This window comes from Glycine max, chromosome 17 (assembly GCF_000004515.6).
Source record: "Glycine max cultivar Williams 82 chromosome 17, Glycine_max_v4.0, whole genome shotgun sequence".
NCBI lineage: Eukaryota > Viridiplantae > Streptophyta > Magnoliopsida > Fabales > Fabaceae > Glycine > Glycine max.
In genome coordinates, this window is record NC_038253.2 from 2,292,083 (window position 1) to 2,313,914 (window position 21,832).

General features: G+C 31.6%; 3 protein-coding genes across 3 annotated transcripts; 2 read left to right on the forward strand and 1 right to left on the reverse strand.

Annotated features, from left to right (window-relative positions):
* The first annotated feature begins 3,058 nt into the window (after window positions 1-3,058).
* On the forward strand, window positions 3,059-3,490 carry LOC102665791 (zinc finger protein 6). Its single transcript, XM_006601334.1, has one exon. The coding sequence runs from the start codon at window positions 3,059-3,061 to the stop codon at window positions 3,488-3,490; it is 432 nt and encodes a 143-aa protein (XP_006601397.1).
* Window positions 3,491-9,295: 5,805 nt separating this feature from the next.
* Window positions 9,296-14,165, forward strand: LOC100804990 (uncharacterized). Its single transcript, XM_003550502.5, has 6 exons — window positions 9,296-9,581; window positions 10,603-10,743; window positions 10,884-10,942; window positions 11,022-12,926; window positions 13,124-13,272; window positions 13,391-14,165. Exons 2-6 carry the CDS (start codon window positions 10,626-10,628, stop codon window positions 14,034-14,036), a joined length of 2,877 nt encoding a protein of 958 aa, XP_003550550.1. The 5' UTR covers window positions 9,296-9,581; window positions 10,603-10,625; the 3' UTR covers window positions 14,037-14,165.
* A 2,357-nt stretch (window positions 14,166-16,522) lies between these two features.
* On the reverse strand, window positions 16,523-19,625 carry LOC100805532 (myb-related protein 308). The gene is made up of 3 exons (XM_003550503.4): window positions 19,112-19,625; window positions 18,715-18,844; window positions 16,523-17,637 (listed from the first exon to the last, which is right to left on the reverse strand). The coding sequence occupies exons 1-3, from the start codon at window positions 19,242-19,244 to the stop codon at window positions 16,848-16,850; spliced, it is 1,053 nt and encodes a 350-aa protein (XP_003550551.1). The 5' UTR covers window positions 19,245-19,625; the 3' UTR covers window positions 16,523-16,847.
* Window positions 19,626-21,832: the final 2,207 nt, after the last annotated feature.

A 21,832-nucleotide genomic window follows, 5' to 3' on the forward strand; every position in this document is an offset into this window, starting at 1 on the left:
TGTCGTTTTATGGCAACCAATGATGCCCCGATAGACCATGTTTTTAATTCAAAACTCTTCAACCACAACAATATGCTTTGGAACAATTGGTCCAGGTTCTGTATATATGTGGACCATTATTTGCAATTGCAATTGCTTCCTTTAACACAAGAAGACTTGTGGAGACGAAATTGTGCTGTGACACGTCCTAGTACCTCAAACATTGAGGTGGTAGGAGTTGCATGTATGTGGAGGGACAGCGTTGTTGCTCTTTGTCCTTCTCGACTTCAAAGTCTCCTTTCAATTAATTGCTTTGGACGTAAGTGGATCTTGGAGTATATGAATCTGTATTTAGCTTATTCTTCAAGTCTTAAGTTTGTTCCATCTGCCAAAGCTAAAACCTGTGCCATACAGCTATATCTAATTGTACAGCTTGATCACACATTATATAAAATTTAATTACTGATCAAACCTTGTAAACCGCACTTTTTTTCCATGCTTTTTCCATTTATGTTGAGGATATATTATATAAAATTATAAATGAAAGAAAGATGGAAATGTGAATTGTCTCTCCCCACGTAATTATGATTTTAATAAAATATTTATTTCAACATGAACTAAAAGAATATAAAAAAAGGAGTCAACACGAAAATTCATTTATCATTCCTTTAACCGAACTTTAGCATATAATCCAAAAATATGATTTCTACCTTTTTATGGCTCACTTTCAAATAAATACAAAAATAAAATTTTACCAACTGATAAAATATAATAATATCAGAAAAATAAAATGTGTGAACAATCATTTTATCCAAGTAAAAAAAAATATAATATAAAAGAAAGAAGAGATTTTAAGAGAAAAAAGGCTTAAATGACTATTTTTATTATTATTTTGAACACCATGAATGAAATGATAATGTCATATGTGTTGAACTATATTTATTCATTTAAGGTATTCTTTGCGACATATTGGAAATCTATGTAAACAAAATTGACTTCTATTTGATGAAAATTAACCCTAGACTGAGCTATTTAATCATGTTAGAAACTCTGGTCTCATATATTTCACTCTCACTTTCTCTCCCTTGAGAAGTGTCGCATTGAGAAAACTACTCTCGTGCATCTTCTCCAAACAAGAAAGGGATCCAGAAAATATATTTACATTTTCCTATTTTCTTGCACCTCCATTAGTGCATTTGTGTTGTTCTTGAACCAACTAGAGCTTTGAAGTTCGCTAAGAGAGAGATCATCAATGTCATCAATTAGATTCTAGAACACCACTTGATCAAATCTTGGAGTAAGTAAACATAGATTCTTTCAATAATGGTTGTGTCTCCCATCTCCTCACCATGAAATTGCATATTTTTAGCAATTGCCCTTGCACAACAATTAGTGACAAATTCACCTTCCTTCATTTAAATCTTCTCAAAGTTTGAAGCCAAGCATATCTTACTTTTAAGGAGTCTTGGTATTTTTTCATTGAATCCCCTAGTTATTATTGGGAGAATCTTTGCAGAGATTAGTTTCCAAGTTAGAACGAACAATGCTTTGAAATTAAAAAAATTCAAAATCTTTCATATTTTCAGTACTTCAAGATCTTAGAATTGTATAGTAGTAAGGACCACAGCATTTTTTTTAATGTTGTCACACTATATATCTTTAACAACCTTTGGCTACTAATAGAGGTATTAAAAAGACAAAGCTTGAGTACCAACTATTTATCTATTTTAGGTATTTTTTTTTTAAAGTTGACTAGCCTAATTAACCCATTCAATTAAAGTCTAACAAATAAAGGTGCGATTCAATCACATATTTATATTATCTTGAAATTTAAGCTTAGAACCTAATTTAATTTTATAAAATTGATTTATAAAGTGAAAATTGTCTAAACTTTATGAAAACTACATTGAACATGTCTAATTAATGTGAAATCTCAATGCATTGACATGTTGCTTAGAATGGACTGAACTTTGTTTACTCTTCAGAGTCTTTTAAATACGTATTATTGGATGACAAAGATATTAGAAAAATACAACAATGTCTAATACATCATAAAATAGGCTTAAACGTGCCAATTTGGTCATAAAGTTTAGGCAATTTAGCCTTATCCTACTAAACCATAAAACTAACTCTCCTAATGTGTAGGACATCATTGACTAAGTAAAATAAAGTATCTCAGATAAGTATATCTAGCTGTTAGATCCTCGTAATTGTATACAAATCTAGCTCGTATAATAGAACATTTTAAATTACAATTAGGTATATTGACTTGATGAAATGATAAATTAAATAGTGAAAATTTTATCCTATTTATTAGCTTGTATATATACATGATACATCATTATTCCTATTTATTACTTTTCTTTTTCTTTTTTTCTATTCTCTTCCAAAGTCCAAGGAATGTGAATTTTTTTATTATTATTATGAATGCTTACGTCTGCTATCTCTATTCATTACTTTTCTTTTTTCTATCTCTATTCTTTTCCAAATTTTCAAATTATCAACTAGTAAAAAATTATTGTTGATATAATTATATTTAAAGTAATTATTATAAAAATTAATAAATTTATCATACATATTAATTTGTAAGTATAAAAATGAATGCAATTTTTTGCACTACTATATCAGTAGTCAATACTCCATACATACTTATTACTCAAATACTACGTACTAAATATATAGGATAGATAGAAAGAAAAAAAAATCTAGTGGGATATTCTCTGTCTTACTTTCCCGTTGAAATAATGACAACTTTATGAAAAAAAGTTTCATTCTCTTTTAAATGATAATACATATTAACTTCTTTATTATTATTATTGAAATAAAAGAAAAGGACAAAAATGGTGGGGGCATGAATTCGATTTTACCTAATGTAGTGGGGGCCTAAACTGGAGACCATCTCATAAATAGACACGGAAGCATGTCTCAAACTTCAGTCATGTACATATAAACATGCGTCGTATATGGAAATCTCGATATCATAGGTAGTAATGTATTATGATGATTTATGAATGAAACAAAAGCAAGCCATCAGCTAGGGATATATGAGATACCCCCTTAATTTCATCTCTCTATAAAGATGAAGCTATTTGGTTTTCCCTTGAAGGGTTCCATAAGCACTAGTGAGGACATACCATGTGTCGTCGACGATAGTGGTGGCAAGAAATTCAAGTGCCGCTACTGTCGTCGCCAATTTGCGAATTCTCAAGCACTAGGAGGCCACCAAAATGCGCATAGGAAAGAACGTGCTAAGCTAGCCCAGTTCAAATATCTTCTCCGTCTTCAGCAACATGATCAGTACCATCATAGGTTCAAAGAAGCATCAAATGGTTCACCCAGCGTTAGTGTTGTTGGTAGTGCAATTACTAGTGCTGCTGCTGGTGCAGCTTTGTTTGAATTTCATAGTGCAGCTGCAGGATCATCACATCTTGGGACAGTGCCAGCGAGTGGCAATGATGTAGTGGATCTCAACCTCAGACTAGCTTGCTCCTCAGAGAACTTCAAGAACTGAACCCCCCCCTTTCTGGCAGATCAGACCCATCTTCTTTTAGGTCTTGGGTACATATACATATATATATGGACCTTATACGCTATAAGTTCTCCTGAGGCTTGTGCTGCGCTTTCACTTTAGTATTTAAGGAGTCACATATATCTTCCTTATATTTGATTTACATTAATTAGACCTACACAAAATCTTTAAAGATGTTGAAGTAAGATAAATAAGTGTATTTTAATTTCTTGACTAAAGAAAGGGTCATTTTTATAGCCAATATGATTTATCGTACGTAATAATTAAGCTGCTACTCATGATCAGAGTTTGGACGTGATTGTGAGGGAGGGGGCATATTATGTTTCTATGATGTGTTAGTCGTCAGTAGTCTCTAAAGTTAGATTTCTTTTAGTAGGTTCTTAATTTGTTTCTATGATGTGTCAAAAGGTTCTTAAATTTGTTTGTTTGATGAGGTTTATTATAACTTAATTGTGATGGTTGACTAGTTGTTAATTTTAATACTTGCACTAACATATATAGATCGAGTCATGATAATGTGAGGACACATCGTTTAATCTTATTATTTAATTAAGACAATAAAATTGAGAGATGAAAGATCTAATATCTCGATTGAATCACACCAGAATAAGTTCAGAAATTATGTAGATATGAAATTAATTAGTATTACTTATACCAATAAGATACATATATTTTTTGATAGTTATGAAATGAGTGATCTTTTAAATTTTCTTTTTTTAAAAAACATGTAAATAAAAATAAAATAGGTTTAAAATTGTTATATTGATTTATGAAATTAGTCATTAATCTTGAAAGTAAGTAAAACTAATTTTTAAAGTCTCAATAAAAATTATTTATGAAAAATTCTGACCCCGAAAGGTTCTAACTAATAATGTCTATGATAACAATATTTCATTTGAAACATTTGTTTCATTGTCGATCAGTGAAAATCTCTTTTAACCAGAATTATGCAACTATAGCTGTGAGTACCTTTCACTTTTTCCTATGTCAACCGACGTTCTTTGAAACAAGTTAATTTAATTCATTGAAAAATTACATTAGACTCAGTTTTGAGAAGCCTACTTCTAGCCAGTTGTAAGAGGATAATCATTGGATGAAACGAATCTCTTTAATACTGCTACACTTAAATGAGATATATATAGTGTTTGGTGAGATAATCCTGTGAGGCTTGAGATATTTCTAATTATATTATATGTAACTTTGCAAATATATTGCCAAAGCATATTAATTAATTTCATGTGTGTGTCTGCATGCGTTAATTAATTTACTCCTTTCAATGATCCCCCAGGCCAACAAATTAAAGCAAAACAATGTATCGTTGATTATGCATGGCCCACATGCTTCATCTGCAGGTGTGTTTCAATTCGCTTTAGGCATCGTTATCTAAGACAACAAAATGTTTGATACCAAAATGGAATATGCGTGAATTTTCGAGAGGCAATTGTTTCGTGAAATTCTTGTTCATTAATTCAGTGATGCAAAATTTCCTCTATTATTCGGGATATGCGGGGATTATCTCATTAAAATATTTGAGTTTTGGGATTTTCTTTTTATACGGAATAGGAACAAATTTTTTTTTATCAGAAAACAAATTTAAGAACAAATGCTGAAATCATACTCACCGCTGGCTTGGTGCTTGTTGTATAATAAAATAAAATGAGACAGCGTGTATCTTATAGGTAGATACACACAGAGAGACTATACATGCATGTGTGTACATATTAGTTTTGAAACATAAGTGAGAGTATATAAGCAAGATATAAGTGAGAATATATACATGACTCAGCTTCCATCCATCCCGCACAGACTCACACACGTCATTCCGCCGCATCGTTTCTCCACGAACCTTGCGTCGAAACTCAAAACCCATCCAAGTCTACACAGATTTGAAGTTTTCTGAATCTTAGGTTTTTTAGGTGACCCATTGAAATCAATGACAAAGGTTTAAAAAAAACTGTCCATAATAATGATTCCAGCTGTAAAATACGTTTTTTTTTTTTATTTCTGTGACTGCATTGTCATGGTAATTGAGTTAGAATCGATGTATTTATCTTTAAGATTTTGCAATACCAAAGATTGTAATCAAATCGTGATGCAGGCATAATTTAAAACCTTGTCAATGACAAACATTGAATATTTAATTTGTAGCTGTAATATAAAATTTAGAGTATTATATATATTTTTTTATACGAGGAACCATAAATATGTTTCATGAGTGTCTCAGTGAGATAATCTCTTGTTTAATTAAGTTGGAAAAAAAAAATACCATGAATGATAGTTGCATATCCGTACATCCAGTACACATGAACTAGATACTAGTTATTAAGCTGAAAAATCTTATATTAGTTGATTTATGTGTTTGGTATAGTAATTATTTATGTGCTACCTTTTGTTCTTAATTTTGACAGTAGCAAAATCATTTCATTAATGATGCAATTGTAAATACAATAAAAAAAAAACTCTTAGGCTTGCAGTCCAACTCTAAAAGCACCTTAACTTACTAAAACCTTGATCCGCCACCCACTTCAAAGCCCGAAGAAGTCCAACAGCTTCACCCTCCGAACAGATAGATAAACAAGGCTTCTCCCAAATTTATGTGCTATCTTCAGTTTGTAACTTTTGAACTTTTTTTTATATATATAATTTCAGGCTCTTTTTACTCATAGAACGGGGAATAAGAGAAGGTTTTGAAGAAATAGACTTCATTTGAAAGAACTTCTAATGAATAAATAAATAAAACAAAAATTTATATAAATTAAAATTAACTTATTTATCTTAATTTTTGAAAGTTTGACTTGTTTTTGTAAGCATTTATAACTACAATAGAATTGGCATTTTTACCTCGAAAAAATCTTAATAACACGGTCTTATAATTATAAACTTTTGTAAAGTGGAAGTTAATCCAAATAAATTAAGTGCTACTTTATGATGGCGGGATATAATATTGATGCGAAAATGCGGATCATGGTACTCCCTTCCCGGTTTTGCTCTCTGCTGGCATACTTCTTTCTTTCTGAAGTTATATATTAGGAGTGGTCAGGTTGAAGAGAAAAAATTATTATTCAAAAATTAATTTTCCAAAATTAGGATGGATTTTATCTTCTTTTTTTCTCTACTTTAATTCTATTTTTTTTACTTAATTCTATTCTATTTTTTTTCTCTTTCTCTTCTACATAATCACGCACACACTTGGAGCGGATTAATGTCAGCAACAATAACACTCCTATTAGTGCCTTTGGGTGTGAAATTGGAGAAATTATTAGGAAGGAGGGAGGTTCTATACTATACCACTACTCATTTCATGTTTTCGATCAATTTATACTTGGAGATGTAATTCAATGTTAATAATTATTTTTTTAAAAAAAAAAATAGTATCACATAGATATTAGTAAGGAATAATAGTTTAGAATAACTTAATAATTGATGGTATTCTTGGATGTAAGAGGCCCATGAAATGAGGATGGGTTTGCATTTAACACCTAGCGTGACCTTGTACTACTATACAGATGCTGGGGCCTGAGTCCGTGGCCCCATTTAGCATCAAGAGAGGATGAAATTAAGAGTTGGCTACACGATTGAATAAAGTCACCAGTCAGCACCAATTGGAACAAAACCTAGCTATGTGAATATCCGTAACAACGGCAGAATCAGCTCCGAATCAACCCACTTTATTGTTGTTGTTAGGAATCTACTCAACGCTTGCTTTTCAGTGGTATCATTCCCTACAAGAAAATAACAACAATACCAGAAGGAATATTAACATGTGATGAAAGGAAAATATAATACAACAAGAGGTTTCTCTTTGTAAATTCCCCTTTTTTCATTCCTAGGAAATCAAACAAAGAAAGATAAAGAGTAACATATAACGGTGAAACTTAAAAAGCAAAATAAATTTTTATTTTAAAAATTGAGTTAAGAGTCAGTTTTAAGTTTTATCTTAAAAAATATATTTAAAAATTAATATGAATTTACAATCGCTGCGAATATCCTATAAATAATATGAAAAACTTAAAAATCATGTTCTTTTTACTGCAAAAATTATTTCATTATCTTTGGAAACTCGTATAACATCGCAAACTAAATTTTGATGCGATCGCATAAATCTTCCTTCACTCTGAGTATGACCACAAGGAAAGGAAACAAAATATGCCAGATACACATAATTGGTATCATTTGAACTATTTCTTTGGCATTTTGCAAACTTATTATACCAAGCAAATGACGATATTGTCCATACCTCTCTTTCCCATTCTTTCCCCTTATTTCCATGGAATTTACACAAAATAAAACAAACAAATTAAAACATGGTCTCTAGACCCAGAAGGGAAGCTATTGCTAGCGCAAAACTAGACCTCATCAATTTCATAAAACGAACCATGCATCTAGTCGATCATGTGAAAAACTCAGTCAAACTACTATAAAACATGTGAAGAATGAAGAATCAATAAAACTAATTGAAAAAAAAAAAAAGAGTCAAACAAAGATCCACACTATGTATATACAAAAAAAAGGTTCAAGTATAAATTGTTAATATTTAAATTATTTTATTAATCTTATAATACATGATATAATATTGCCTTTGTGTTCTCACTCCTGATCCTCTCGTTACAGCCTCATGTGATGATTAACTTCACATATTATTTTTTAAAAACAAGAATCGAAAACTTTAACTGAAAATCACTTTAAATGCAACCTAAAAGTTAGTTTCTAAATTTCTACGCTTTAGGCTAGCTTCATGCGTCAAGTCTGATAAGTGTATATACGTATTTTTTTATTTATTTAAAATTAGACTAAAATATCATGTTGATTTATTATGTTTTTGTATTTCTATTTATTATGTTGATTTATTATGTTTTTTTAAATTAGACTAAAATATCATGTTGATTTATTATGTTTTTGTATTTTAAATTTGTTCTTCCAGCCCTTAAATGATAAAGTGGTGTTGATTTTATTATTTTTTTCTGATGATTTATTTTTTGCTGTTCAAAATTGTAAAAAATTACTTGTTTGAAACAATTTAATTGGATCTAGTTTATTATAACTTTTGGTGATTTTTAACCATAAGAAATTGTTTAATAACGTACCTTAGTTTAGATAGTTATTTTAATGATTTTTCTTTAATTTTTAAATTTATACAGTTAATAAATCTTTATCAAATAGAATTATGTATATATTACATTCATCATTCATAATTAATTTAAATTTTTTCAGTTATAAATTTTAATTAAATATTAAATATCCGTATAATGTTTGTGAATTTTACTATTTTTTGGATAATTATTGGATAATGCACATGTGCTTTTTTAATATGTGGAAATAAAAATCAGTATCATGAATTTATAATAACTCATCTAATAACTTTTACACGTTAAAATTGGATAATGCACATGTGTAAAGATATATAACTCATTAAAATTGTATTATTCTTTAAAAAGTAATAACTTTTACACACTCAAATAGACAAATACCGAATAAAGTATGTTAGAAAAAAAATTCCAACTTAATAATTTTTCTTATATTACAAAAATTAAAATCGTTTTTTTAAAATATATTCTTCTTCATCTCACAGTATATCTCATTTTTTAATTTTCTGTTTCACTCTAAGTCTCCAAAATATTATTATTTAAAAATGATCGGTGACCTAATTTGAAGATGATTAGACGAACCATAGTACAAAGATGCTTTGTTTTTGTGTGCAAATAAAAAAAATGTTGTACACGTGGCAGTCAACAATGGGCACATCGAATTTCCCTGTTTGGAATTTGAAATCTCATAGACGTTGTAAACTTTGCCCATTTTCTCACATGCAATTATGCCAAAAAAGCCTCTTTTTTTTCAAACAAACATTTCTTGGGACATAAAAGGCATTTAATTTCAGTTTCCATTTACTGCTAGAACGTTGAACTGCACCTTCTCACTGGAGCTGGCATTACCTTCTTCAGTTCTCCTCAAATTTGATGTATTTTCTATCTACAACTTCAGTGTTTATTCTGTCTCACTCTCAAAACCTGTGTGTTCTGGCGGTGATTGCTGAAGACCCCAATGCTTTGTTGATCCATCTCAGCGTCTTAACGTAAGCTCTTACTCGAATGTCACTGTAAAGTTTGGTTCTTTTCTTCGTTTTCTTTAATGGGTTCTTGTCCTTTTATTTTTTCTTCTGGCTTTTGAGATTCTTTTTTCCTTTTTATTTGGCTACTGCGTGTTGATCATTTCATAGACGGAATATAATTTATATATTCAGATTGGGTCAGAGAAGTATATAAGCATATCTTGTGCATGCCTCTGTTTCCTCTTCTCCATTATGGATCATTGGAAAGATGCGGGTTTTACTTAGATATCTAAGATCAGCAAAAACTTTTGTTTTTCACCATTATTACACTATCTTTCCTTTTAATTAAGGAACATATATTTATACTTGATTTTAGCTCAAATTCAGTAAAGGATCTTTAGATTTTTCTACTTGATCAGTTGAAACAGGTTTGGAAGATATATGGCATGGCTATTGGTTACCTTAAGTTCATAAGTTGGGTAATGTCTGGAAATATGAGATTCTATTGTCTGGGTAATGAAAAATTATGGTCTTGACTCTAGTAACACGAGCAAATAGGTTTGGTCCACTCGTGTGCTGTTGCCTATCTCCAAAACAAACTTAAGAGATTTAGTTGGTTTAGATGGCATCAGTAAATAATTGGTTAGTTCATCTGTTCCCTGGTATGTTGTTATTGAGGATTGGAACATGCTTTCCTTATCAGTCATTCTATGTTTGGATTTATGGAAAGTGATGGAATGAAATAGTAGTAGCTGTCATTGTTTGGATTATTCAATTTATAGGATGGAATGGAATGGAAACTCATGGAATCTATTCTGTTCAATACCTCTTTTTATATTATTTCATTTGCTTGTCAAACAATGGAATAAAAACTTTCCTCCACTCCATCATAAGATATCACAACAATGGTGTGGTAATTTTGTTCATCCCATCCCATTCCATCCATCTCCAAACACAATTTTAAATTTGAATGGATTATAGATGGTATTTCTTGCTCGACTAACAGCATTTCCCGAACTTTTTCTTTCATCAATATATCTTGAAGGTTTACTAAATTCTGCTTTGAAAATGAGAGTTGAGAAAGGAGCAAAAAATGAAGGTGGATATGTTGGTGGTTTCTTCCACTTGTTTGACTGGACCTCAAAATCTCGTAAGAAATTATTTGCAGCCAAGTCAGATTTGCCAGGTACATATTTAGAGGTTCTGCTTATTTATAATGTGATGAAGTGCTTGTGTCTATTGTCAATTGTAGTACTTGAATAAAGTTTTATTGGTCTTTTCATTTGATGTTTTGCTTTTGGTTTCTTTTTTCTTCATCATTTGCAGAGTCCTCAAAACAGAGAAGAAAGGTTGATGGCAACATGGCAATGGTGCTGCCCTATCTGGTATCACTATCACTTATGCTCCCAATTTTTATTTTATATATTTTGTAATGAAACTTCATCAGTTGTTTAATTCTTTCAGGTGGACGAAGATGATGAAATTGGAGTAGGGAAAGGTATTAGAGAATGTAGTGATCATAGTTGTGCTTCATCTGTTATAGATGATGAAGTTTGTGGAACAAGGAGCCCTGGTGTAGTTGCCAGGCTTATGGGATTAGATTCATTGCCCTCTTCCAGTTTTCTGGATCCATATTTTACCCCATACTTTGACAGCCAATCTCTTCAAGATGTGCTGTACTGGAGAACAAAATTTAATCATCTGCATGACCATCAGATCCTGTATTCTGGAAAGTCGATTGAAAAAGCTGAGGGATCTTCTAGGAACTTCATGGAGGAAAAGCCTCAACAGACCCGTAGCAGGCCGATTGAAAAGTTTCAAACAGAAGTAATGCCTCCCAAATCAGCTAAATCTATTCCTTTTGCACACCATAAACTTTTGTCCCCAATTAAGAGCCCTGGCTTTGTTCCAGCAAATAATGCTACTTATATAATGGAGGCTGCTGCAAGAATTATTGAACCTGGCCCCCAAGCTACTACAAAGGCTAAAACCCCTCTGGTAGCATCATCAACAGTATCACTGAGGGTTAGAGATTTTAAAGAAAAAGCGGAGGCTTTACAAAAAGGACCTCTAATTGGGTCATCTTCATTAACTTCTAGAGTTAGAGATCTAAAAGAAAAAAGAGAAACTTCTCATAGAACTATCAGGCTTTCGAAACCTTCTCAAAGGTCGGCTGAGTCTTATGATGCCCAGTATCTAAAGGGACAATCTTTCAACAGAAGTTGGAATGGATCTGTGGATACACAAGTCAGATCATCCTCTCAAGCAGAAGAAGATTCTTCTTTGAAAAATAAAGGGAAGTCTATTTCACTTGCAATCCAAGCAAAAGTGAATGTTCAAAGAAGGGAAGGCTTGAGCTTTAGTAGTGGAAAAAGTTTGGTAGAGCAGAAAGAACAATATGACATTAAAACCCCCCAGCAATCTCTGAAGGCTAATGTTCATAGAAGTTTGCATAAGAAATCCTCTGGTCAAGATGCTTCTGGTGTCCTCAGGCAGAATAATCTGAAACAGAATTGTTCAATGGAAAAAGACAAACTACCATCAAAGCCACTGGTTTCCAATTCAAACGGTAGGAAAGTTGTGACTGGGGATTCCTCTTGTGGATGTCATAGAAGCTCTAGTAGTAAAGCCACTGCAAAATCTAAAGTTGGGCCCAAAAAATCATCCATGAATGTGACAGATAGTGAAAAGGAAGTCTTATTTACTCGTACCAACAATTTCCCAAGGAAGAAGAGGACCACAGACAGGGACTGGAATGATAGGGTTGTTGATAATTTGTTTATTGACAAAACTCAGAAGCCTGTTAAGTCTAATTTAGTTAGTAATAAACACCATGGTGGGGCTGAAGAAGTAAAAAATAAAGACATGGATGTAGTTTCCTTCACATTTACGACGCCATTGACAAGATGCAATTCTGATTTTGAGACATCTGGACAAACTGGCCTGAAGACTGATAGCCTTTCTTTGGATCAGCATATTAGAAGAGTGTTGCTTGACACTGACATTGACACTGATAGTACAAGGACTCTGGTAGGATACAATGCTATTGGTGGCGATGCCTTAGGTATCCTTTTGGATCAGAAGCTGAGGGAATTAACATATGGAGTTGAGAATTCTTGTGATGACTCCTTCAAAGCAAGGTCACCTTCCAGTAATTCTTGTGATGACTCCTTCAAAGCAAGGTCACCTTCCAGTACTGTACCAAAATCAAAAGATCTTGTCTCCACCCTTAATTCAGTCAACCTATTTCTGGAATTGCAACAGAAGACCGACCAAGACATGATCTGGACAGACAAATTATTCAGTAGCCGTGAATGTGACATTTCCTTCACTTGTCTTCCAGAAATATCATCCAAGCATAGACTCTGGGTATGTGAGAATATTTTAGCTTTTGCTGTTAATTGTTATTATCCTCTTTCAGGCATGTATGGACAATGTCATTGAAAGTATCAATTGCGTCATATAGTAGAATCACCCTAATGTTGATTGGAGGCATAATAGTCCTTATGATTGTACCATACTACCATTGAATGTAACTAACTCAACATATTTTACTGGTTGATAAGATGGAGGAGTGTAAGATCAATCCTATGGAAGCAGAGTTATTCAGTCCCGGACAGCCGAGTCCAATGTCTGTTCTTGACCCTTCTTTCTCTACTCAAAGCTGTGAATCTCCATTCAGCACAAATGCTGCTAGTTCAGTAGATCAAAACAGGTAAAAGCGGTTTTATGTTTCTTCTTGAATATAGACAATACATTATTCCTTGTGAGATGAGTTATTTCATGAGTCAAGTCAGGACTGGAATGCTAATCTTTACTATATCTACTTTCAGGAAGCAGGTTGTGGGCTCAGGAAGTGGCTTGAATTCCTCTAGAAAGTACCATCATGCAGAAGCTGATACAGAATTGTTTGATTCAGCATCAAGTTCGACCGTGCTAAAGAAACAAGCAAGTCCATGTTCTCAAATGAAGTTTGGAGGATCAAGAACATGGGAGTTAGATTATGTGAATGATATATTGTGTAATGTGGAGTTGATGTACATGGACTTTTCTCTTGGTAGAGCTCGTGACATTGTGAACCCTCATCTGTTCAACCAGTTGGAAAGTCGAAGAGGAAGAAGGTTTGAGAGTGATGGTGGTGAGTGTAGGATGAGAAGGAAAGTTATATTTGATTGTGTGAGTGAGAGTTTGGACTTAAGATGCAGGCGTTATGTTGGTGGAGGGTACAAAATGTGGGGCAAAGGGGTTGCAATGGTGAAAAGAAATGAATGGTTGGCAAGGGAAGTGTACAAGGAAATTTCAAGCTGGAGGGACATGGGGGATTCAATGGTGGATGAACTCGTAGATAGGGACATGAGCATCGAATATGGGCGATGGCTAGATTTTGAGGTTGATACTTATCAACTTGGTTCACTGGTTGAAGACCAAATATTTAATTCTTTGGTTGATGACTTCGTTGCTGAAATCCTGCAATTATAATACACCTCAATCAGTGATTGTGTGAGATTTGATTTTTAGCATTTTCCCACTGAATTATAATTACTGTGTGTGCTTGCCCCCTCCACATGGCATCTCTATTAATAAACTTGACCAAATATTTAATTCTTTGATTGATGATTGATGACTTCGTTGCTGTAATCCTGCAATTATAGACATTTCTCATATTTATATTTATGAAACATGAGACAAATGTCTTGCTTTTCATGCCCGTTTTACTTATTTATTTATTTTTATTTTTAACCCAAAATTTCCTCTAACTCATACATAGTTAAACATTTTGAAATATTAAGATTTATTTAAAAAATCAACTTCTTTCGACATATATTTTTCATACACAAATGTGAGAATTGAATATCTAAACATACATAAAAGACGTGATTATTTATCAACTGTCAACTACAATATACCATATTAACCTTTTACTCTTAATTTTCTCTTTTTTTTATTAGTCCATTTAAAAGAAAAAGAAAGAAAATTGTTCTTTCTTAAAAATCTAAGGTAACATTAAATACAAATTTAAGGATAACAAAACCGAATGAATGATACCTATTTTACCAATAAAATTTGACACAATTGAAAAGTGATTGAGTTTCTTAAATACCTTGTCAAGAATTTGATTCCATAGAAGTGTATATATAAAAAAACAAATAAAAACAATATTGGAAGATGATCATATACCTACTTTAGTAATTTCTTAGTCTTGAGGAGATTAGGCTTGAACACTCCTAGAGCTAGCATGCACAAAAAATGTATATTTACCTCCTTTTATAGGTTTGAATATTAATGATACACAAAAATATATTAAAAGCAAAAGCAAGTTTTGCTTGAGAATTATTTTAGAAAACAATAAATATAGGAATATTTCATAATTACTTGAGAATTTCAATGAATGGATTCAAATATGAGAAATTTTTAAATTAATGAAACGTAATCTCTTTTTCATGGAAATGTGTATTTAGTTAGTCATGAAAATATGTAAAAAAAATAATCATAAAAGTATATGTCTATTCCTTAAAAGATGAAAAAGATGTATATGAAAGATTGTGTCTTTTATTATGAAAAAATGTGTCTCTTTAAACGGTTGCAACTTATAAACACATAAGATCATCTATAATCATGAGTGATTATGACTTTCTATAAAAAGTTGTTTCTCTTCGTCAAAAGACATACAACAACTTATAATCATGAATGACTATGACTACTTATACAAAGTTGTTCTGTTTACCAAAATTCATAAGATACTTCATATATAAAACCAATATGCATACAGAAAAAGTAATGAAAGTCATTGAGTTTTTGCATTCAAATCACCTCCTTTTTTTTTACCTTGCATGCCAGAGAAAATTAAAAAAAATTATCATTAATCATAAGCTTGATTGTCAGTGTACAAATCAAATTAAGAGATTTCATTGTATCGCAAAGAAAATTCATGGTTACACCTATTGTCATGGTTATCAAACTTTCGAGTTAATTCGTTAACTCTTACGAGTTTACGAGTCCACTTGTACTCTATAGAGTTGACTCTTGAGTAAACTCTTTTTTTAGTAAATTCTGGGAAACTCTATGTAAATTCGGTAAACTCTCGAGTTTACCACCGAGTCAACAAGTTAACAAGTTAAAAAAATTAGACCAAAATATAAGTCATTTTTTTTATTGTTTTCTGTCTATTTAGCCTTCAACATACCTTCATTTAGTGTATTATTCTCAAATACAAAATTATCACCGTTAATAATATCAAACCCTTGTTCTCTAATAACATCAAATCCTCGATGATAATGATTTATCACTATTATAACCTCTACAAGTTATTGTCTAATAGTGATGTATTATTACTACACTTGATTATTTAAATATTCTGAACTTTATGATTTATTCTTTTGCTTTATTATACTATTGAAATGTTTAATTAATATGTTATTTATAGACATTTTATTATTATTTTTCTATGAAGTAGACTCTTACAAGTCTACGAGTTAAGTCTACGAGTTGAGTTTATGAAACTTTCACGAGTTTGCGTAAACTTTCGAGTTTGATAACCTTGCCTATTGCATTTCAATTTTTGTAAAATTTAGTGAGGGAAAATCAAATCTAAAATTTAGTGTTCCACGTGCACACACACCTTGAATCGAGTGTGTTCTTGGAGAAGAGATAAAAAAAAAATCTAACAAGTGATATAATTAGAATTTAAAAAACTAATAAAAGGAATATAAAATATGTAAAAATATAATTCAAATTGATTAGAAAGTAGCTATAAGGTTTTGCAATCATTACTCAATTGCTCGATTTTTTCAACTTACATTCTATTAATTTCTAATGTATAAAAAATAATATTAACAGTAAAATTAAAGACCATGCAGGTAATTTTTGGCAAAATTGACGTGAAAAAAAAAACGAAATTAACTATGATCACTTCAAACTTGGATAAGATCACTTTAAACTTCCTGACAAAAATGACAATCTTTTGTTAAAAAAAAGTTGGATATTGTGTCAAAAACTAATTATTCATAAAATTTGAACTAACTATAAACTCAAATAATACACTCTTCTTTTGTTGGTACATCTAATACAGTACTCTTCTGATCAAACAATTTTCACAACATTTTAAAAACATACCAAGATAATTTTACCATACTCTACGGGCATACAAAATAAGTTCTAGCAATTTTTATGATCTTTTTGCATGGCAGCATGCAGAAACTGATAGGCTTTTATCTTCGGATCATAAACTTTTATTACACTACTATATATATGTAAATCATTTCCCCCAATTCAGCGCATGCAATCGATCGATCACTGGTAAAAGCCATTTCCTTCATTATGGCCAGTAGTACCCCAAAAGCAATTAGCCTCGTTCTGGTTTTCTTCACAAAAATCCCAAGGATTATAGGATTGATCAACACTACCTTCTAATTGCATATCAGGCCACTGATGATGATGATAGTCATAGACAGAATTCACTGACGAACAGCTAGTAGTGTTCCACTCTCCACTTTCTGCATTAGATGAGCTCCAAACACCACTTTTGCTTTCTTCATTATTTGCTCCCATTAGTCCACAGTCATAATTTCTACTAAGCCACTCTTCATTATTGGTTAAAACTCCACCTTGGTTTACGAGCACCCCATTTTCAAACATGTGAGTAAGTTTCATGATTTCATCATCTAACCATTGGTAAGGTCCCAAGGCCTCAACTTCATCCATGCTGCTGAGGCATGAAGCGGTTGTGCCATATGTGTTCTCACAATAACCATCCAAACTATATTCTGTTGGGTTCTCCTCATCATTAATGAAACTTTGTGAAGTTGCACTTCTTTTGAGCGTTGGTTGAACTTGAGGCACTTGGCTTGTGTTATAAGCCACGTTCTTGTCCTCTTGTATGGTTTGTTGAGTTTTTGTGCCTCGGCCACCGGTTCTTCTCTTGGAGTTAGCAGCTACGTTTACAGCAGCCATGTCAATGGGAGGGAGGGACTCATTTAAGGACTTCATGAAGCAGTAAATTTTTCTCCTCAAATGGGAATTCCAATAGTTCTTTATTTCATTGTCCGTGCGACCTGGTAAATGTCCTGCTATTACAGACCACCTATGACCAAACAATTTCAAAATTAGATTAACACAATAGATCTTCCAAAATATAAATTCCTTTGTATTTAATCATGTCTTACTAAACTCAATTCAGAAAAAATAAAAATGTAGGAAAGAATAAATGAAAATGACAAAAGGGCATCTTTGTATTCCCCACCCTTGGAATGTTCAAGAATAAATGCAAATTACTCATTAATGCTTAATTATTCATCTTCGTGATGGTAAACGCTAAACAACATGCGTAGTTTGCATTGTCGATATTTCAAATGATTGGTGAGAATTGAGAAAAAAGGATTGTACGAGCTTGTTAGAGATAAAACCATTTGTCTTTAATAATGAACAAATTAAGTCACTTGGGCACTTCTTGTGCTTGAGTTTTATTTTTTAATGAATCTTTATCTCTTAGCTTTTCAAAAAAAAAAAAAGAAGAAGAAGAAGAACAAATCAAGCTTTTGAAATTGTTTATTCACGACACAGTATTAGGGCAAGTATCTGTTACTAAGTGACTCTAAATTTTTATCTTGATCGTCTCCATCCTTCTAATAAATTGAATTGAATTTGAGAGCAAGGTAAATGGAAGTAGGATGTAGCTAGCTTAAGCTCATAATTATTTATAGTTGGTTGCGAATTAATTAATTAATTATAGCAGATTTTATTGTCGGAGAAAGATAATTTTTTGTTTTATAATTATATGGTCTTGGAGGTGAAACGGCGCGCCCAAGAATCGTTGTTGTTCTTTTGCAACAAATTCCTTCTTTGGGGTGCCATTCCCAGCCTCAAAGGATTCATTATCATTTTATGAATAATTTCAGAATGTTAACTAGGTTTACGAGTTGAATATTTCTTACACGTATCACTGACACTGGGGGATATAATATATATAGAATTTCTGGTCCACTCTACTGTTATGATCAATCACTAAATGACGAAATTCCATGTTTAACTGAGTATCGATTAATTGAATGAGTGGAGTTCAATCAATTTCATATATTTTGAACAGCAACAGTTAATTGGAAAAAATATTCACAAATGTTAATCAAAAGGACACTTTTGTTTTGGGAGGGAAGAGGCGCACCTGTTACCCAGAACAGCATGCAACTTGACAATGATCTCTTCTTCTTGAGGAGTGATGTTACCTCTCTTCACATCTGATCTCAAGTAGTTGATCCACCTCAGTCTACAACTTTTCCCACATCTTAACAAACCTTCATATGCACAAATACATAGTTCAAATCATTAATTAACCGATCAACACAAACAACAACAAAAACAAAGCCTTATAATTAATTCCACAAGGTAAGATCAGTTACATGATACCATTCGGCTCAGTTAAATACTAAAAAATTTCAAAGATGTAACCAATGAACACAAACACAACATGAAAATCATAACATATATAACACCATGCGATGTGTGAGTATATGCCTTTAACATATGTGTGTACATGGAATTATGGATGTGTAAATACACACCTGCATTCTTGGGCAAGGACCTCCATGATCCCTCACCATTTTCTTGGATGTAATCAGTCAAGATCTTATCCTCTTCAGCTGTCCATCTTCCCTTCTTCAACCCCACCTTCTCACAGCAAGGAGCTCTTCCCATTGACACTTTTTTTTCTTTTTCTCTTAAATGAATTTTGGGTCACACAGAAGTAAGTGTTCTTGTGTTACTCACTAGATGGAGTAGCTGGGATTACTATTGATGAATGAAAAGTCTAATTTGCATGGGGCTAGCTGCATCCTCACTGTAGCAAATACGAGTACTGTATATATAAAGGTAGTGGGAGCATCGACGTGGACGCTTGAAACTAGTAACATTACTCGTAACTAACAAAGTAATGGTAGGTCGAAGTACAGAACACAGGTTGAATATTCTGACAAAAAGGTTATTTTTTCTGACAGAAAGGTTGTTTTTGCAGGGTGCAGTCTGTTCCTAACTTACCTTTTTTAATCGGGGTTGCTACTTCATAGGGCCGCCATTGCCACTTTTCCACCACAAAATCAACTTATAAAAACTTATTTGTTACGTTTATTGGATAGGATACATAACCTGGTTTCTTTTGCCAGCATGCTGTCAGAATAATAAATGGGGTTTGATTACGGGGACATACATCAAACCTACTATCATAACTTTCATTTTTACCTATTTTTTTTAATGATATATTGTTGGTAGAACTTGTTTGATTGAGTATATTATATATTTATGATGTCATCATATACCAGTCAAATGTAAGTAAAAACAATAGGGTGTTAGAAAAGTTACAACAGATCAAGTTCATTTTGAAACTATTTGAGTCCACTTTGGAATGGAAATGACATTTGAGATTTGGCTTAATTATACAAAATGAATTTTTTTTAAAAAATATTTAAAGGAATGTATTAAAAATTGGCTTGTTAGTTACTACTATTTCTTTAGTAAAAATTCAATATGCCAATAGGGTGAGGATGTAATAAAAGTTTGATTATGTGAAATTATTAGGACGATCATGAGAGGAAGTTGTGTAACAGTTACACTGCATGGAGAGCTAGCTAGGTGAAGTGTATACTATTGCTCGTTAGCAGTTTCTGGTTCGATCAGTTCAAAGTCCAACATCCCCGTTGACATTGATCAACTTGTTTTCACACCCCAAAAGTAGGGCAAAGGGATTTGTTATGCATATTTGCTTGATAGAGATAAGGCAGAGGTTCCTAGCCAAGAAAAATCAAATGGAAAAGAAATTGAAGAAAAAGAGAGGGATATATCATATATACTAATTTAGACAACTAGTGGACACAAAGGTTTCAATTTATGGCGCCTCTTTCTCTATACTGTATAGTTCACTTCTCAATTTTGTCTTCTCCTGTCTTGCATGAACTTCACGTCTCATTCTCTTATATTTCCTATCAATTCATTTATTATTATTTCATTTTTTTTATTACTGCATAATATATTCATAGATACTTACCACATATTATAATAATATTCAATTTCATTCTTATTGTTTTTCTGCAACTCTTTCCTACCCAACATTCACTGAATCACTGCACAAAAACGTATACCGTGTCAGATTTGTCGGGAAAAAACTACAATGAAACATGGATATCCGATTAACAAAGTTGCAAAAGTGTAAGGGAAGGGACCCTCGCTTCATGGAAAAAATGTTGGGTAGTTTAAAATTATTAAGTGTTTATGATTTAACCGATCTTTATCTTTGTTTAATATAATATAATAAATATTTAAGTTTTTCGATTTATGAAAAAATTATAACACCTTTATATGTTATATGGTAAATTTTTTGGTTGACCATGTCATTAATGGAAAATATTCATAAGTTGTTGATAAATAATCTTTCTTGAAAAATTAACTTACTTCTAGAAAATATTCTGAAACTCAGTTTCATTCAAATTACTTGAGAAATACAAGCTCATTTTCATTCAAATTAACAATATGTTAGTACATGTCATGTGACAATTAATTATGATCCAACGTCAGTTAAGAATTTCTTCGTTGATAGTTTGTATAAATAAAAATTATATATATTTAAATGAAAATTAAATACATTTTTAATCTTTATAATTTATCTTTTTATTTTAATTTAAATATTTTAAAAGTTTAATTTTATTTTTTTTACTAGTATTGGTCTCGATCATCAACAATGTTATTACATATATTCTTTGAGAGGTTATAATTAAGACCAGTATTTAGTTAACTATAGCGACTCAAATTTAATTAAATGAAATAAAATTATAGGAATCAAAACATATTCAAAATGAAGTTATATGGATTTAAACTTTAAAAAATGCTGTGAAATTTTAGAGACTAAAATTAAATTTTTAAGTATCTAAATTAAAGTTGAGATAAACCATATATAAGATAATATATTTAAAAAATAATCTTAACAACAAAATTTGCAAGTCGTTAAAGTGGAAGATTATTGTGAACCATGTTTAAAATATTCTTATACGAGAAAGGAATTTCCGGATTTGGTATGGTACTCTTGTTTTTGGACCTTCCTATACCTAACCCAACCATGCATTAATTAGCCACATGATCTTCTCTTGGAAGAAATTAATAAATAAAGAAATTAAAAATACATAATGTCAAATAAAAATAAATAATTACTCAAATATGACTATTTAATTTCGCTTTTATACGTATTTAAAATTTTATTAAGACAGTTTTCTGAAAAGAAAAAAAAATTCACTTAAATT

What these genes read in the sequence shown, in the direction of transcription:
- LOC100804990 (XM_003550502.5), top strand. Translation starts at nt 10,626, where the DNA reads ATGAGAGTTGAGAAAGGAGCAAAAAATGAAGGTGGATATGTTGGTGGT. An exon ending in CATCCAAGCATAGACTCTGG is followed by an intron (nt 12,927 to 13,123) that starts GTATGTGAGAAT and finishes CTGGTTGATAAG; the next exon opens with ATGGAGGAGTGTAAGATCAA. An exon ending in AGTTCAGTAGATCAAAACAG is followed by an intron (nt 13,273 to 13,390) that starts GTAAAAGCGGTT and finishes ATCTACTTTCAG; the next exon opens with GAAGCAGGTTGTGGGCTCAG.
- LOC100805532 (XM_003550503.4), bottom strand. Translation starts at nt 19,244, where the DNA reads ATGGGAAGAGCTCCTTGCTGTGAGAAGGTGGGGTTGAAGAAGGGAAGA. An exon ending in GTCCTTGCCCAAGAATGCAG is followed by an intron (nt 18,845 to 19,111) that starts GTGTGTATTTAC and finishes GTGCATATGAAG; the next exon opens with GTTTGTTAAGATGTGGGAAA. An exon ending in CATGCTGTTCTGGGTAACAG is followed by an intron (nt 17,638 to 18,714) that starts GTGCGCCTCTTC and finishes GTTTGGTCATAG; the next exon opens with GTGGTCTGTAATAGCAGGAC.
- LOC102665791 (XM_006601334.1), top strand. Translation starts at nt 3,059, where the DNA reads ATGAAGCTATTTGGTTTTCCCTTGAAGGGTTCCATAAGCACTAGTGAG.